The sequence below is a fragment of the Atractosteus spatula genome, chromosome 17 (genome assembly GCF_055471065.1).
Source record: "Atractosteus spatula isolate fAtrSpa1 chromosome 17, fAtrSpa1.hap1, whole genome shotgun sequence".
NCBI lineage: Eukaryota > Metazoa > Chordata > Actinopteri > Semionotiformes > Lepisosteidae > Atractosteus > Atractosteus spatula.
This window is the reverse complement of record NC_142722.1, coordinates 6,903,292-6,921,799: the sequence shown is the minus strand read 5'-3', so window position 1 is coordinate 6,921,799 and position 18,508 is coordinate 6,903,292. Positions and strand designations below refer to the sequence as shown.

General features: G+C 43.1%; 1 protein-coding gene across 6 annotated transcripts in view; it reads left to right on the top strand.

The window, feature by feature from the left end:
- Window positions 1-18,508, top strand: part of fbrsl1 (fibrosin-like 1) — a 301,951-nt gene that overhangs the window by 99,136 nt on the left and 184,307 nt on the right. For all 6 annotated transcript variants that reach the window (XM_088935494.1, XM_088935496.1, XM_088935493.1 and 3 more), the window contains exons 3-4: window positions 10,611-10,712; window positions 15,515-15,550. In XM_088935494.1, the coding sequence (XP_088791620.1) occupies window positions 10,611-10,712; window positions 15,515-15,550 (138 nt within the window). The remainder of the gene's footprint in view (window positions 1-10,610; window positions 10,713-15,514; window positions 15,551-18,508) is intronic.

Sequence of the window (18,508 nt, the reverse complement as noted above, 5' to 3'; positions counted from 1 at the left end):
TACCAAGTGACATTTTATTGTTCCCTTCATGAGAGGAAGTACAGGACAGTTTAAGATGTATAAAATATAAGGAAGGCAAGCTTTTGTATCAGATCATCTGATTTTCCTTTCCCTATGGAAAGACTCTTCTCACTTTAATTTACGATTAATTAAACATCATAACCTCCCCACAACTGTGAAAGGTAGTGAGACTGTTCAATTCGAGATGACTTCCTGCTGTAATGCCTGTCTCATGGTATAGGAGCGGCTCTTCATTATGCATTTCGTAGAAGCACCTCAACGTGCTGGAGTGGCTGATTAACTGGACTGTTGTGTTAATTACAGGGCCATGGATAGAGAGGGCAGGAGGCTTTGGAGCACAGCCCATTAAGATGCAAAGTTAAATCCCACATAAGCTTATTACCTCTCTGTTATCCCTTTTACCACAATAGGTTTATCCATTTCTGGGTGAAGATCTCAGTTGAGCTTCGTACCCAGACCAGGTTTTTTAAATCAAGGATGTTGTTTGTCATGGCTCATTTGTTTGCATTGAGTTTTTTGGTCTTGACTTAATTTGGAAAGAAATCTCAGTGGGAAAACGGCAAACACTCGTCCAGCCAGAAATGTTCAAGACGGGCCTCGAGCGCATTGGAGTCGCCAGCCGACAGAGGATGACGGGAGACTTCAAACTGGTCGTCTGCCTGCAGAAGTTTGCAAAAGCAGATGCTCCGACTCGGGTTTTTCTTTCCCTGACAAGTACAAAAGGGTTTTTTGTTTTCTTCCCCGGGGTGGGCTGGGAGCCTTCAGCTGCGAGTTGTATCTGTTCCCAGCAGATCTTTCCTTCTGCCTTTTTAAAAGGCGCATGAGGAACGAAGGTACTGTATGACTGCAGCCACAGATCATTTGGCCACATTCATTTGTATTTCCCCTTTCACGAAACATGGCAGGTACATATTTCTAAGCCCCAAAACACATTTCCACGTTGTGCATTATGCATTTAAACTGTTTTTCTGAAAAGTATTTTTCAGCACAATCTCGAAGATGCTCCGCAGTAGAATCTTTGTCAAACGGAGAAACGTGTTGGCATGTTGATGACTTTGCCTTTCCCTTCCACTTGCAGTAAACAAATAACTCCCTTAGTTTATGAACTAGATGTAAAAAGTCCTGGCTTGTCGTAGCTGTTGGGCATGGTTTGTCATGGCACGGAGAGAAATAGGCAGAGGGTTCATCTGCATTCGATTCGTGGGACGTCAAGTCGCCTCGTGATGCGCGTGTTATGGCAGGACGTCTGCTCTTTTCAATTCCTGATCATCCCAAGGTCTGTTCTCAGCATGTGTCGCGGACATGTACGTGTTTATGCCTTGAGCAATATGACAAATGTGTCACAGCTTATTATTTTTCCCAATGCCATGGCCTGTTGGCAGTCTTTTGGGTGAGATGCAGGTCCTTCTGCAATTCCCTGCTCCAGAAAAGCTGGGAAATGCGTCCTTTTTGTTGTTGTTGTTGTCGTCGTTTCACTCGTATTCTTTAGTCAAACCTTCAAGATCGAGGGTAGGTCTTAACCGGGAAAACATGATAGCCCCCTTTTGCCGCCTGTACAGCTGTTGTAATACAGTGACAGCTGTCAGTCAAGTGGGTCGTGATGCAGCTCTGAAAACAGGCTTTTTCTCTCTCTTTGACATTGAGCAGCCTTTTCTAATATACCATGAAAGGTGAAGCACGAGCAGTGAATTATATCAAGCAGTATGTCAACATATATCATTCCTTTTTCAGAGCTGTGATAGTCATTTAGGTTATTCCACCTGGAGAACCCCCACCAGCTGAGGGATTGACTTATTTGCCCACTTTTTCAAGGAGCATAGCTCAGCTAAATGCAGACCAGGTGCATACGTCTGGGTGAGTTTCCTAATGTCTTGCAGCTGTACATTTCAGGATCCCTTTCATCTTATCAGCCCGTCAGGATTTCTAAATAAAGCCAGTTACGCCCAGTTAGATGCACATTGTTTAGCTGATGACGTTTATAAAAGCTGGGGTGGAATCCAGAACTTTCTGGAAAAAAAATAATTTTTATTTTCTACCAAACTTATTCTTCCTTTTTAAAAGCACTTTATATCTAAAGATGATATATTAAAAATCATGTTCCATTGCGTCAGACTGAAACAGTATTTAAAATATTACATTTCTATATAACAGTGGTTCTATGAAACCGATTGAAATTTCTCCAGACCTTTAAAATACTATAGCAAGCAGTATATGGTAGTATATACTGTAATATAGTTCTGAATATAGCAGCATGCATTTGATTCACAGGCTATTTAATTAAATGGCCAGGCATACAGAAGGCTGTTATTCCATCAGCATAGCCACTTAGAAGAACAATGGCAAGAACTGCAATGGGATTGCATTTATACACAGTTAATGAGAAAGTGACTCTCCTGTTAAGAAGCAAGTATACAGTTGTGTGTGTCACATGTATAGTTCTTTTGCTTCTAAATGAAAAGACAGAGGAACCATGACATATTCCTGTATTTTCTGGGTTCCGGGTGTCTGTGACACTTTAAAACATCCATATTCACAGTTTATTTACACCACCAATAGACCATAAAAGTTTAATATCCTGTCGTGGACTTAGCTTTTTGCAGTTAGATTTATTACAGTCCAAACAGACATGTGCTCCTGCTACTCTAGATACAGTAGAGCTTTGCACAGCTGCGGTTTTAAGCAAGGATCTCGACCGAAAAAAGCTTTGGTTTGTTCCCTTCCAGCCTCAAACCAAACGTTTTAATCTTCCATAATCTAGCTGGATTGTTTCTTACATTGTGTTTCTCATTTTTTAAGTAATTAAGAGGAATTCTTTCATAATTAAGTAATGATAGTATCCCCAGCTCCACTGTATTAATCATCCCACCTTCTCTTTCTTTCCTTGCCAAGTTCTCTCAAAAGGTAACAATTATTCAAAATATACAGTAAGCCATCTACCCGTCTTGCACACCCTCTGGCTTTTGCTCTTTAACATTTTTTTATTTCATCCCACTGTTTGGTCTGATGAAAATAGAGCTGCTTGCTTTCAGAGAAAGGTTTTCTGGACCCAAAGAGGAGACGTTCTCGCTTCTCCACCCCATCATCATCGTGCTGTTTGATGGCTTTGATTCAGGTTACTTCTTGAGAAGAAGTACATTTTCCTTTAAACATAAGCAGCCTTTGAAATGTGCACAGTCATTTGGCATGCTCATTACATCTCGAGCCTGATTTGCTTTTCTATTTCTGCTGCTGTTTGGTCAAGTAAAGCTGTACGTCTTAAACTTGTCAGACTCACGTTTCTTGAGTTTCCGATAATACTCCATGATTTGAACATGGTTTGGGATTTTTGGTGCAGACATCCAAAGCGCCTTTTTTTTTAAATCGACGAAGGGAAACAAATTAATGAAATATCCAAAAAGCCTAACATTTCAGACCTTCTGCATTGGGTTTTAATGCAATCTAGCATGGCAGCACATGAACGTCCAGTAAAATCTTGATGGAATATGGGACTGAAGGGGACAATAACTTGTCTGCTTGGCTCTTTAATTTCTGCTGATGTAAGATGGGCATTTGGGTAATAATTCAAACGTAGCAGTTCTGGTTCCATCTGGCTCTTTCCTTGTGACCGAGATTCCTTTTTGTGCCTTAGCTGCACTTAACCTGTCCTTAACAAAAGCAAGCAGCTATCAGAACACCAGCAAGGAGCAGGCATCTGGGGACCCACTATAAGCCACCTGCCCAGACCTCCTACATACACCCCTTTAGAGTTGGCCTTGGTGTAGGGCTGGGCTAGCATCCAAAAATGCACAAGGGCAGGAAGAATCTTCAGACATCAGAAGAGTTGTCTTTGGCCAGGCTGATTCATTTCACGTTCAGCATCTGTCTTCTATTAAAATCGAAACCCCCTCACTGTCTTTAAACTGACGCCCTGCCTTTGCCTAGATAGGATCCACTTTCTTGCTCTGAAGTGAGCCCACATTATCTGCAGTGTGCGTTAAAGCAGGAGGGCATGTTGCTCCTCTTTGGGCTCGAACCAAAAGGCTTGCTTAATACGAAGCAGCAGTACAGCTACACACAGGTTAACAGATCCTGCATCAAGGATAGCTGTTACTCTTAGGGTAGGTTGGACTCAGGGTATTTGTCTTTTTGGGCTCTTGTGCGGAAATAATTTTTTTGTTAACTGTCGCCTCACTTCCGTGCCTTGCAGTTAAAGCAAAACGGGTATTTTGTGTTTTTTGACAGTGTGGCAAATTAAAAATAAGCTTTTTTTTTTCTTTGAATTGCCATTTATTTCTTTCACACATCCAGTTGCAGCTCTTAATAGTTTAAGCCTAGTTTGTTAACACTTTATAATTTAATTTAAAAAAAAGGATCAGTTCCCAGGTTGTGAACGAGACACTGGCTTCATGATCAGGTGTCATCTTTCGCAGAGAGAATGTTACACTTTGATGAACCATTCAGTGAATGTGATAATAAGAATAATATTTTTAAGTCTTTTTAATTGGTTTGCAAGCCATTAATTTGCGATTATAACAGTTTTTCCCCTGTGCACTCTATGGTTTTGTTTTCATTGCTGGGGGAGAGTTTTCACGCTACTTGACTTCTCCTAGGATTTTCAGTCGTAGCCTTCATTTACATAATTGTAAGAAAATCACAGCGAGTTGTAGAGAGTCGCAGCGCGTGCCTGTTACCGTCAGTTGGGTAGTGTGACACCCCCAGTGAGTCATAACGCTCTTAACAGCCCCTACGACTCTCGAATGTACGAAACTGGTTTAATTTTCTCGTAGTGAGTCGCAAGTCGTAGGGGTGGGCAGTGAGCCAGATGTGTACTTGTGAGATAATGTGCCCGTTATATTACACCTTATAGCGCAATGCTTATTTGTTTACACTATTTGTTTTAAAGGCTTTAACTGTGTTTTATTTTTTTAAATTGGTTCTATATTTATAAAGAAGAATTATATTTTTGAAGATGTTTATTTGTGGGATAACGATGTCTGTGTTATATTTTTCAAGATGTTTAGGTGCTTGATCTCCATGTTGCTTGTTTACTTTCGTGCGGTGCTCCTCTTCTTATTCCGGTGTGCTCCATGTTGATTGGCGGCCTCGCGGTACTTTCGCGGCGCAAGACGAGATTTGGAACCGTGATGAAAAGTCGTGAGGGAATCGTGTAATTGCTCACCCCCTGCGATTCCTTGGCGTATAGTTTGACACCCTCTAGGACAGAAAAGGCAGCGAGATTCGGCAACTGCAGTCATTAAATTTGACATGCTCTCCGACTAGAAGTCGTGTCGAGTCCTGTAGTGCGACGCCGGCTTGAATTGCATCTTTCTCTACCACATCTGGCCCCTTGGATGCTGAGGACTGATAAGCAAAGAAAGAAAAAAGGGATTGTATGTCCAGGTGGTCCCTTCAAATAGTCTCACAAGCAGGTATGCTTGGAGCAAAAAAAAAACCCAAAACGTATAAACCCAGGTTTCTTAACCCCAGTCTGTAGGGCCGAGATTCCAGTGGGTTTTCTGTGTCTCCTTGATCTGTCGACAGCTCTTCACCTGGGTGAGGGGTTATATTGATCCAATTAAGCTTTAACCGCTCCCATTTATCCCTCTTCCACAGCCTTCAGATTTAAAGAGACACAAAAAACCTGCTGGATTCTGGACCCAGAGGTATAGAGGCTCCTTTTTAGCAGTATCCATAGCCTTTTAGTTTTTGCAGTGGGGAGTATTTTGGTAAAAAGTGTGCTGCTTGGTGTACCAGTACCGGGAAGGTGAACTTGGATTCGCCCATTAGCAGTTATTATTTCTCCCACAAAGAGATTTGTCATTTCAAGATGTTGTAATATGGCCTTTTCATGATTAGGCTGGGCGGTAGTCGATGGATGCTTTGTCTGATGGATTCACAGCTTCATGTATTTTATTCTGTTACCAAGTAAATTCATGAAGGACCAGGAAATTCTTCTTGTATCAATGAAAGTCGCATTGTATGGACAGCGTCAAGGCACATTTCGCACTCATGGAGGGCCTCTGTCAGCAATCCTTGTCTTTTAGCTTTGCATCCTGATGGCAGCGTCGTTTTTAACAAGGGAATCTTTGACTTGCAAATTGCTAAGCATAACATATGGGGTGCTTAGATAAACCACAGGAAACTAGTAGAAGATATAATTTGCTGTATTTGAATTCTGAATATTTGCAAGCCATTTTCATACTTTCAGCATTTTTATAGGGTTGCTCAGTGGGAACCAAATGGCCTCTGTGTCACTAGTGACAGGCGTACCACATATTAAAATAGCCTACATGGTCATATTGTGGCTTTAAACAATGTGTAAACTGCACATATGCACAAGTGGCCTTGAAGAAAATGACCAAAAAGAGAACTAACTTGAGCGTGTGCTAATTCTATGTTGCTGAATTTCATTTTTAGATGCTGGAGTTAAAAGCTTTCCTGATTTTCTCAGGGTTGGAATTAAGCAGCTATCACCATTAACCTGTGCATAATTTATAGCTGTAATGCTCAACAAACCTGCAGTCCGCTAAACACAGAAACAGGCATCGCAGGCATGCTGTAAACGACATGCACCTTGCTCACTGTGCTAATTGCTCTGTGGCAGGTGAGAGAGTCGCAGGGGAAGGGAGATGTGTGAGAGATTTCGTGCCCTGGAGACAGGTGGTTTCGGGAGAGTTTGTGTTTCCGAGCAGGTGCCCTGGCACAAGCAGATGGAGTAGTGGTTGAAAGACATGGCCAAGGGAGCTGGAGAGGAGAGGTCTCTCTTGGTTTCATCTGCTCGAGGAAGGCCCTATGGGACCAGCCAGGGAAAAGGAGATTAATGTGTTGTGGAGATGAAATGCCCCCAAGACTGGCACACTAGGGCAGAGGGTTTTCAAGTGCTGTCTGATGGCTGGAACTTGAAGCAGCATCTCTTTCCCTGGGGATGACCGTCTTATCTAGCCCCTTGTTCTGCGGTATTGCAAAGTAATATACTGCCCTGTCCCCTTGACTACTTCCCTCGAGGTTGTTTGTGTGTGTACATGTGTAGAAGTTTTGGAATTTGATTGCAGTTATTTTAAAAGCAACTCAGGGATTTTCTTTATTTGCACAGCTGACGTGTTTTTCTGCATTCAAAATTCTTGAAATAACCACGTTGTTCAGGCTTCTAAATTGCTTTCTACACCAAGACATTTTAACGTGTAAAAAACTTGATTTCAACAAGACTGAAGCATAATCACTAACTATTTAGGCAATGTTTACTAGCTAATATTTACGGTAACTGGATTTTTTTGCCGTGTATGACGTGTAAAATATTCTCAAACAGCATCATTATGTTAAAATGAGCCTTAATGCCTGGATTATAAGGCATAACTTCCGCTAAACAAAAGGCACAAGATGGACCAGATGAACAGAAATATTTGTGACTGCGAGCTTGGACTAGCACATCATTCACTGCACTGTGTTCTGTAAAGGTCTCATCTTGACACAGCACGGGCGTGAAGGGACACAGAATAAATAGGAAATCCAATCAAATGTTAAAAGGCAGGGGAAGTGTGAATGATGGAATAATCCTCTCAGCTGCTCATTTTCGCGCCTCAAAAGTAGTTTTGCGAGGCACTGTCCTTGGGCTGCTTTTCAGCCAGGGCTTCTGGGGACTGAACTCAGGCTTGCTCTCTGGAGCTGAGAAGCAGAGGCAGTGACAGTGTTAGCTCCTTTCCCCCCGGCCTGGAAACAGCTGCAGCTTCTAAGCCTGCAGAAAATTAAGGCAGATGAATCAATTTGGCCTGTGGCCCTAAAGTGCATTTTGCGATGCTCCAGCCTGCGCGGGGGATAATGAGCCGATAGATTGAGTCGGTGCGCTGCGGCTCGGAGGCGGCACGCCACTGCGCCGCCGCGCCTCCCGGCAGTAGCAGTCCGTCTGGCTGGGTTAATGGGGGTGAGGGTCCTTTGCACAGGACACTTTTCAGAACAAATTAGAGGAAGAATTTGTATCCTTTTGGCCTGCCCCCTACCTCTCCCGCTGCCTCCCCAGAAACGGCAGGGCTCGGAGACGAGCCAAATGTGACAAATGGCAGTGTGTTTTACCGTAATGAGGACTGACGTCGCGATGATTCGAAAGCACAGCCGTGGAAAGCCAAGCGCAGCTCCGCGGATTGCAGGGGGGGGGGGGGGGAGAGGTGAATATTCCTCGCTAATCCAAGGTTGAAGTCATCTGAACTCTCTTGGGTTGAGCACAAAGGGGACCGGGGACTGCATAGACTGGAGCGTTCCTGAAAGAGCTTACTTTCAAGGTGAAGGAGATGAGAAGATCACTAAATCACCTCCCGCCGCATTTACTAGCTATGAGGCTTTGGACTTATCAGCTCCGGGAGAGGGGAGTCAGCTCAGTGCAATGAATTCTGATATTTCTTAGCAGCCTGTCAGATGTGGCTGTGTTTTCCACAGGCAACGGTCTCATGCTAAATCGAGCAGTTCAGTGCAAATGAGCAGGACCCAGGTCAGTGTGCAACTTGGGGGAAATTAAGAAGCTAGAGGGCTCTTTGAAGATAATTAAAGAGCACAGAGCAGGGCCCCTGGAGAGCATAGACGCGTTCATAGACACGTTCAATACAGAGACTAATGGACCTAATTTCCTCCGCATTATTCATGTAAAACAGACGTTACTTGTGTATTTATATTTCCGTCGGCTTTAAATGAACCAGATTTGTGAATGCTCAAGCTTAACCTGGTTAACCTCAACTTGTGCCAAGCATTCCAATTCCTTGCAATAAAAAGGGCATTTATCCACTGACTTCCAGAGCAAGCAGAACTTAAACCAATTCTGTAAATATACAGTTTGTTCTGCCGGCCAGTGCATGCCAATATAGAAGAGAACAGAGGTGAGGTTAGGAGCTTTGTTTCAGTCAGCAGCTAGTACAAAGGCCTTTGGAGGACACTCTGTGTTTTCGAATTGAGTGTGATAGCTGTGTCCTCCGTCCTGGAGAAAAAAAAAACAAGGAGCAGATCTAATCAAAACCCAATTTACACAGTGCCTGGATTTATCTTCGATCTTAATCACACTTAAGTTGTGCCAGGTGCCAATTTCTGTCAACTGCGATGAAATTCTGTCTCACTGTTGAGTTCAATTTAGCCCGTCTTTGAGAACAATAGGTTAGAAAATACACACTTCTAACAGACCACATTATCGAGCTGGATGGTTAATTAGACCTCAGCTTTTAATCAATAATTTCCCTGATTGCTGGGTTAGATACATAACAACGTGCCACTGGGGATAATACATGCTATTGTTTTGTTTTTTTAGTTTTTCCAAGCAGATGCTCATCTTCATTGAGGAAGAAACCTTTTTTTTAAAAAGAAATTACACATTTCTTCCACCTCCCTCCTCTGCCTTCTTTTTAATTTTCCGATGTTACTTTTCTGTGACACACATAACAGGACTAACTAGCCGGCCTGTGCAACAGAGAAGAGATGAAACTCCCTGCTTGCTCTTCTTCTGTTTCTTGAAGCCTTTTGTGGATGCCCTGACTGACAGACCATTCTGGTCTGCCATGGCTTCAGTGCAGTTTGTGCTGCACAACTGCATCTCATTGCTTGCCTGAGCCAACCGTTATAGAAAGCTCATTTGTTTGTCCAATCAGCAGGTCCCTGACTGCGGCTGGAGTAATTGTGGAAAACCGTGTCCATTTGGCTCACTGCTTGCTGGCAGAAGGGCAGGAGAAAAAATCTCCAGCTCTTCAGGACCAGGTGGCAGTGTACAGGACCTGTCAAATCGGCTTATGACCCTTTTAATTCAGCTCAGCCAGGGGCTGTGGCAGAGAGCGCAGTCCATAATTGATATTTACTGTGAAAGGTTAATTGTAGCAGCAATCTGCTTAATTTACAGTCTTGATAGGGTCTTTCGTGTTGTCATGTAGCACCAAGAGGGACTAATCTACATGCCGCTTTTAAGATAGATTGTACCCTTGAGCTCTACCACTGCTGTCACCTGTCAATGGAAAGCAAATTCAAAGGACGCTACCGTGCATCATGCATGCCAGGGTGCCTGATAAAAAGCACACTGCTTAGCTATGTGCAGAATAGAGCTCATTCAGATGCATACTTTGCCTTCTTTTGGTGTTTTTGAAACTCTGAACATCGCTGGTAAGATTTAAATCCTGCAAGAGTTCCATAGTCTATTATGCTGTTGGTCTCCTGAAGTGTTATCACTGCTGCCATTACATGGTGGACATTAGAGGCTTAATTTGCAGCTGAAATAAAATGATGGGTCTTACATCTGCTGCAAGAAAAGCTTAAATACAAATGTTTTCACCAGGCAGGTTGTTTGTGCCCCATCAGCACTCTCTCATGTCTTCTGTCGGTTCTCATCTCTACATACCAGCCTGACTATACAGCTGGGGTTTTCCAAACAGAACACAAATATTGATTAAGCCTGTTTTGGACCTCAGTGAAAAGTGATGTTGGAATCAGTCAGGTCTTAAAGTAAATCCCTTATACAAGAGAAACAAAATGCCGGCAAGGGAAATATGACAAAGTCTGATTGTAATAGTACAACGGGTATTAGGTGAGATGACACAGAGTCTTCTCCCGGGACCCTGGTAACATCCTGTCTCCTGCTGTGTGCTTGGCAGATGAAGGGATTGCTGGCCCGCGCTGGCAGAAAGAGTGACGATGAAGCACTGCCAGAGATGGACGGACCCCAGCGGAGCAACTCCAAAGACCACCTGAGTGAGGTGAGATCACTGCCTGCCTGTCCTACATTACTCTCTTGATATCGAGGCAGGATCCACCCAAAATCCAGTCTTTCGGTCCATAGTGTTTTCTGAGTTCTTTCTGTAATTACTTTAGGAGAATTCTTAATTTATCTTAAGAATTTGCTGGATCATTTTCACCATCTGAAAAAGAGTAGGTTCCCGAGTATAATGTGTGTTTGATCACAGGAGCATGATGTGTCTTTTTTTTCTAAAAAACTTTTTTTGCAAGTCAGATGACGTCGCTGCCTTTTTAAGCAACTGGAAGGGGGTTTTGAAACAGGTCGAGTGACTTGTTCAATGGAGAGTTCAGCTTGAAAACTCAAAGCCTGGGGCTGGAAGGGCCAGTTCCTTGAGGCATCACCTTCATGCCTTTCACACCTGTAATCGAAGCCAGGTTACCCCCCTGCAGCCATATGGAAGCTGAACTCTGCTGTCCTAAAAAGAAAAAAATGAAATTTTTGAAAAAATGAAAAAAAAAAAAGACATTGCGCAGAAATCAGGAATGTCTCGCGTGCTGTGACATTTCAGAGTTCTGCCCAGCAGATGTGATGGCTCGAGGTGCGCGCGAGATTAAGAACGTCCAGGCGTTATTTTTGCCATCAGTTTTTCTTTCAGGTGTGATAGGGACCGGGACCTTAAGCCCCTCTCTGACAAAGCCCAGACAACATAAATTATTTGGCAGTGCCCCGGAAACAAACAGCAGGGGAAATTCAGGTCAGAAAGGAGATGCAGTCAGACAACTGGCAGAGTGCCTTGACTGTAGCCCATGGCATCATCACTCAAGGGAGCATTCAGATTCCAAACTCATAAACACAAAGTGGGGAACAGAATATTAATAATGCTGTAGGTTAGATTAAGTTCAAATCAATGAATGGCAAAAAACAAAGTAATTTTTGAGATTGCTCTTTTTCTCACCATGCTAATCTACTTTGCTGTCCAATGTCGTGGTCACCTAACACTTTGCAGATGATATCTGACCCCCCCACACACATGATCTGGAAATAGAGGAGTCACTACTGGTCACTCTCACTACCAGCTGGTGTCTGTCCACATTTTAACTGACTTGGATCATTTTTGTAGTGGGAGTTGTTGGCAGTACAGTGTGGGTTGGAGTACTGAAAAAAAAAAACAGTAGAAATGAGTTACAGAGAGGCAGGAGGAATCAGATATACTCCCAAGTGACTAGTTTTAAGATTTAGTGAAACAAATGTAAAATGTGCTTCATGACTTAATGTCTGTCACTGAGGCCTTTCCGAACCTTCTGAAATTCAATCAGACAGTTAATTTAGCTCCAGAATAAAAAGAAAACGTCTCTGCTTTTGTGTGGGAAGTGGGAAGGAAAAAAGACATTTAATGAACATATTAAACGTGGTGTTTAAGCTATCCGGCTGTTTCCAGAGTAAAGCGGAGCGAAAAAGAAAAAATTCTCAATCTCCTTCCCCCTCTCTCTCCCTACACGTCTTTCTCATTCTCTCCTCCTGCCACCATTCTGTGAATCTGTTTAAAAGCTTCAGTTTTTTAATGAAAAAGTCAGGAGAAAATAAAAGCCGGTTTTGGCAGATAAAAGGGAGATGCTGGTAGACAGTTCTGACAAGGGAATGCGACAGAAACAAAAAAAAAACAAGAAACATTTTGAAAATTGCACGCTGTAATCGCTGACGGTGTTAGATGTGGCATGTCTCTCTAATCTCCTGCCAAATCAATAGTGTAGGAAGCAGGGAGCTGTAGCCATGCCATCTCTCCCTATCTATCTGTCTGTACTCTAAACTCTGGCTGTGTCTCTGCTCATCAGTCTGTCTGCTTCTATCTGTCCACAGCGCTGTCTTTTCCCTGCTTTAGTTGGCACTGCTTCCTGAACTCACCGCCTTCGAAATAGCCTTTTCCTGGTTCAGGTATATGTGAAGGAAAGTCAAAGCCTAAACAAAAGAATGTTGCAGTAATTGTGAATTGCCTTTTAAAGAGCCTGGGCAGTTATGCTGTACCTTCTGTGTGCTTTCTCTGTGACTGTCAGTGTTTTGTGCCCCAGAACCTAGCCATGAGCATTGTTTACAGGCCCTGGATATAGCTGAGATTGGACTCGTGTCCGCTGGAGGCACAGCCATTAGAACATGACTTGAGTTGTGATGCCTGCAGTATCGAGCAAACAGTGGGGTGTATATGACCAACCTTCCATTTCAGGCCCCAACCATTATTTAGCTTGTTTTTCACAGGAATGCAGGCAGAAATCACAGTCATGGTGCTTTCTTTTCGTCTGTAGAAAACAGGAGAGATCAGACCAAAGCGCCTGAAGAAAAGCCTGCCTTTGTTTATGTTTCCGGTTAAGCTACTTATTTATTTACTTGACTAGGTAACTCTACCACTAATTCAGCAGTGCTCCAGAGTCAATCCACACAGGGATTAAGAATGCTTAACAGGATTTTGTGTGCATCTGTGAGAGAGTGTGCGCGCAAATCTGTGTGCGCACGCCATGGGGGGGTGGGCAGGATCGAACAATTTTACCCACTCCCACACTCTCTGCACGTCTTTGCTTTCTGCCACGTCTTCTGAAACTCAGACAGAACTGCCCCGAGTCCTCATTGGTCCTTTTCAACCCCTGCGCCTCAAAACCAATAGTCAGGCCCTTCAAAAATAAAACAGGCCTGCCCCTCCCTGCTGTTCAACACTGCTTCAAGAAAATTGGATGTGTGGTGGGGGGGGGGGAGCTGTAAATAGAAGAGGATTACGGGGCGGATAAAGCGACATTTCTTTTCTCCTCAGCTGTTTAGTTAACCCTAGAAAACAGTCTGGATCACCCCCACCACCTCCCCTGCAACCCCTTCTCCTCTGTCATCTCTTTAGGGTGGGTTCCTGAAGCCTTTTGAAGTCCTAAGCGCTGTAGAAATCTATAGAGAGCCATGTATAATAGCTTTTAAGAGAAAGTGTTTAGCTGTTTCCTGACCCCTTGGCTTACAGACTGCTGCCGTTTAAATGGATTCTCTCTTTTCCGTCACCCGCACTAAATCGAATGGATTGTCCCTCATTATCATTTAAATAAGCCTCTTTTTCTCCTACAAATGCTCTGGCTTGAATGAGCTCGAGGAGCTCTGCTAATTCCACACATTCCCCGTCTCCCGCCCCACTCTCCCTGCTCCCCGATGGAAATTCAAAGGGGCGCCTCTCAAGGGGATGGAATATCTCCGCCACCCTTGTTCCTCCTCCCTGTCTTTCTTTCTCTCTTTCTCTGTGGAGTGTGAAAGGGGTGGGGCGGTGGGAGGAGGGGAGCAAGTCGACTGGGAATAGTCTCCAACTCATAAAGAACAAGCAGGCTAGTTGGAGTCCGGCTCCCTCCCCGACTTCCTCCACGGCTGTGGCACCTGTGCGGAGGGGCGTCACCGCACTGGCAAGGGTTAAAGCATGGCGGAGGAGCTGGCAATAGAGGATTGGATTTTAGGCTGTGCTGAAATTGGTCTAGCAGAAAAACATGCCTCCTGAGACTGCAGTGGAAATTGGAAATCGAAATGGGGGAATAACGAGGGAAACAAAAGTGCAGGAGAGGAGCGATTTAGAGATTTGTATTCTGGTAGAGCTGTGAATGACAAAAGTACAACTCTCTGTTTCAGACTAGACCCCATGCCAAGTTTAGTCAGAGAAAGTTGAACGCTTTCTGCAGAGCGTATTATTTGTATTAGTTTAGTCAGATGATGCTTTTAACAAACGTGACTTGCGTTTCTACCCATTTGTACAGCAGGGTGTTTTACAGAAGTACTCTAAATGAAACTCTTTGCTCAAGGGTATAATAGTAGTGTCCCATCTGAGATTTGATCCTGCAGCTTTCTAGGTATGAATCCTTAGCCCTCATCACTACTCTAGACTATTTGTGACTTGTCCAGGAGAATTACTGGTTCAGTACAGTATATGCTTATTTGTACATACTGATTATATTATTACATACTATAGGCTGCAAACACTTCAAAACAACCAGTTGCAATGAGACAAAGCAGAGAAATAATGGCAAAAAAGCTGTGCTAGTGTCTGTGTTCTGAGGTGACTGTTTCAGGCTCTTGAGACTGAAATAACCTTTTTGTGCACGTCTGTTGGCTTGGTTAACACCCAAGACAAAAGTCTGCACTGTGTGTTAGCAAAAGACTGCTCTTGGTCAGCTTCCCGAAATAGAAGAAGCAATAGAAAGGCTCCACATGATTTTTGGTTTCACATTTAATATCGATTTATTTCTGCTTCTTGTGAAAAAAGACTTAATGTTTCATCATACAGAACTACGTCTTAGCCTATTGCAGCACTACTTACTGATATCACAAACAATGAATATGTTGTTGGGAGAAAGCTGGTAGTTAAGTATAACTCAAGCACAAGACCCTTGTCATTTTGGATCCTGTTTACTGCTCTTACTTAAATCTTGATTGCAAAGCACAAACTATGAAGGAGTCAGAATTGCATCTTATGAGAGCTACAAAGAGAGAAAGGTTGAGGTAGTTTGATGGCTGAGGACGCTGACAGATCTCGTGGTTTCACCAGGTGATGCATGAAGGCAGTGAATCACTTCAAGTCGGAATGAGCCTCTTCCACCACACCAAGATAATCAGAGACTCCAGTTGAGCAGTTGGAAGCTGAGGACAGATGTCAAGTTACCATCTGTCAGAGATGTTTATGTTGGTATTGCGATGAGATTAAGATTTAAAAAAGATAATTAACATGAAAGCACAGCACAGGGCCTCAGGTCTTGTGCACGTGTACTGTTAAGTTCTGAAAGGTCACTGTTTTTCCTCTCTTCTCTTTCCTCCTAGAGCTCTACCTTCTCGTTGTCAGGACGGGGCTATTCGGTGAGTACCGTTTGTACACTCTTGTGGCCTTGCAGTTTCAAGAGGAAAATAAAGGCCGGATTTCTATTTTTGCATCTTCATTTTTTAATCAGGGGAAGAGTGCTAATACGTTTTTTTAAGCAGACTCGAGTTGTTGCGCATTCTTTCTGATAGTTTACAAACTAGATTTTGTCTTTTCATGGTTTGTTTCTGTGCTTCTGTTGGCTGGTAACGGCACTGTTGTGCAGAAGCGATTCCAAGCAAAAGGTATTAAGAAGCCATGAAATGAACATTGTCAGTCTGCAAGGGGCTCTCGTGTTTTAACACTTTGTCCGATGAGGTTTTCTGTTTAATATTTGCGCCTGCTGGAATGTTAGAGAGAATTTACTTTGAACTTAGATTCTGTCATCAGGTGAAGGTGCTGCACTGTAAGACAAAGACCTTGATCTGATTTTTTTCTTACTGTGTTGTATTATTTCATGTTATGAAAGCTGTTAACTCTCTCTGGTAGGTTCTTATACTCCCTTTTGCAGCTAATTCATAAAGTGAAGGTTAATTCCAGTCATTGCGTTCACAGCACTTATAAGTAGTAACAATCAGGCACAGGTGCTGGTTTTTCCCTGGCACTGAGATGGAGCGAATTTAAAAAACTTGAGTTCTTTTCAATGACTTAGCTTTACTGCACATTTCAATTTTTTGTGCTCTTGTCTTCAGATGATGAAAAAACACAATAGTCATCCTTTCAGACTTTTGCTATCAGTCCTTTTAAAACCCCCTTGTTACTTTATAAAGGGGAATAATTCTTTGCATTGATGTAGTGCCTTTATACACACGCATGTGACCCCCTTCCTCAACCACAGGGTAGGTGTGGAGTTGATAAATTATTTGAGCAACTGATATAAGGAGGGAAGTGATGTGGTCTGGATTTTGCAAGCCCAAAGCAGAATGTAACTCCCCTACTCTTTCGAGAAATGTCATAGAATCTTCAATGACCATGAGATCAGGACTTTGGTGTAGCACCTCTATAGCAATAGCTTGGAAATTCTTGTGCTGAGAGAAGAGCACGGCGTATATCTTTTACATTATTTCCAGAAGCATTTCCAGTCTCTCCTAGTGGTACTAACCAGACCCAGCCTTGCTTAACTTCTGATATCATCCAAGATCAATCTAGTAGATTATAACGCTGCTGTCTGTGTTAATATGCGGTCATTAAATGTTCAAGGACACAGGCTCTGTAGGTATGTCGATTCTTCAGCAGAGTTATGTTACCTGCCAGGCTTTGGCCCTGCTGAGACATACAGTATATTTCAGCTCTATTCACAAGATGACTAAAAGGCTTTTTGAATCAGGGCGATCTGCAAGGTGGCAGAGATTGTACAGCCTGGCTCCAGGGAGCAGCTGACTCACTGCAGGCAGTTTACAGCCTGCTCAGCCCTGACATGTGGACAGGCTTCACTTGGGGCCCTGTGCTAGCTTTCTGCAAGGCGGAAGGAGCCGCCTGCCATCATTGTGTTACCAACCAGAGAGGGGGAGAAGCAGAGATGAAGCAAGATAGAGACAGCAAGCGAGAGTTCAAGCAGGAAATCACAAGTTCACAAGCTTCTACCTCCTTATCTCGGCGCTCTATCTGTGGTCTAGCCCTCTGGTGCTCTTGCGGCCAGATTCTGGTTCCATCTCCGAGATGCGCTCGCTTCGCTTCGTGTGAAGCTTATCTCCTGCGCTCTGGGCACTGCGGTGAGGCTGGGAGGCCCAGGGGTTTGTCTCAGTGAGGTTTCAGAGGTGTGCAGCAACAGGAAGAGGGGGCAGACGTGTGAAGCAGTAGAGATAGGAGTGAGCAGGTTATCTGATGGTGAGCCCCCCAGTCTGATTATAATCTCCAGCTCCGTTTCTGAGAAGACGTCAGGCCAAAAGCTTTCATTTCTCACCAAGATACTAAATGGCAAAAAAAAATATCAACTGCTTAATTTTACTTTTCTTTTTCCAAAGGTGGCAGACCTTAGCTGTATCAATGCTCCAGTCACATGTCTCTTGAATACCTACAAAGGCTGTTGCAGTCAAAAATTTAAATTAGCACCTGCAGTGAGCCTAGAAATCTATTAGATTTGCTTTTTTGCTTTTTGTGATTCCTTCAGTGAAGCTTATTTTTTTGTATGTCAATGACAGCAGGCAGAGATTACAGCCCCAGTGAAAAGAAAGTAAACAGGTGCCCATCTTAATGTTTTACATATTACATTCTAGGAAAGAATCCTTTGAAAAGGATTGTTTGATAAAATAATCGTCATGATTATTTTATTCCCAATTACATTTCTGATTGATGGTATTTAATCCTAACAGTTTGAAACTGCCAGTAATACAGTAGTTGTTTAATTTGTTTACTAGCTTTCATGTGGCGGATCACACTTAATGGAAATTTAATTGAAACCTATGGTTTAAAACATTGCAAAACAGTGTCGAATTTAAAACAGACTCGGGGCTTTCTGAACAGTAAAGTTATTGAACTTTTTGTCATGTAGAATTCTCATATCATTAGTCACGGATTGCTGTAAATTTCGGAATTATTAAAAACTGAAATCAAAGAGGGGTGAATATTATATCCATTATGGAAATATGTTGTAAGTTTAGAAATATATGTTTGATATGTTAATTATAGATGGATGCATTAACAGTATAAAATGTTTGTTCTGTATTCTTAATCCTATCCATGTGCCTGCACAACATATTGCCTGCATAGGCTACTTTTGGAAACATGACCCAGCTGATAAAAGGAGCAGTTGGATGAATTTTTCAGGCTGAAGGCTGAGCAGTAGAGCTGGCACGCTTACAAAATGTCTTAATTCAGCACTTTACTCAGATGTAACTCCCTGTGTGCATGTGTGATCATAAAACAGCCTTATCCCAGCACACTCAAGATTGCTGCCTGTCTTCCAGGAGGCAGGAGCTTCTATGGGATCAGCCCATTAGGGGTTATTAAGACTTCAG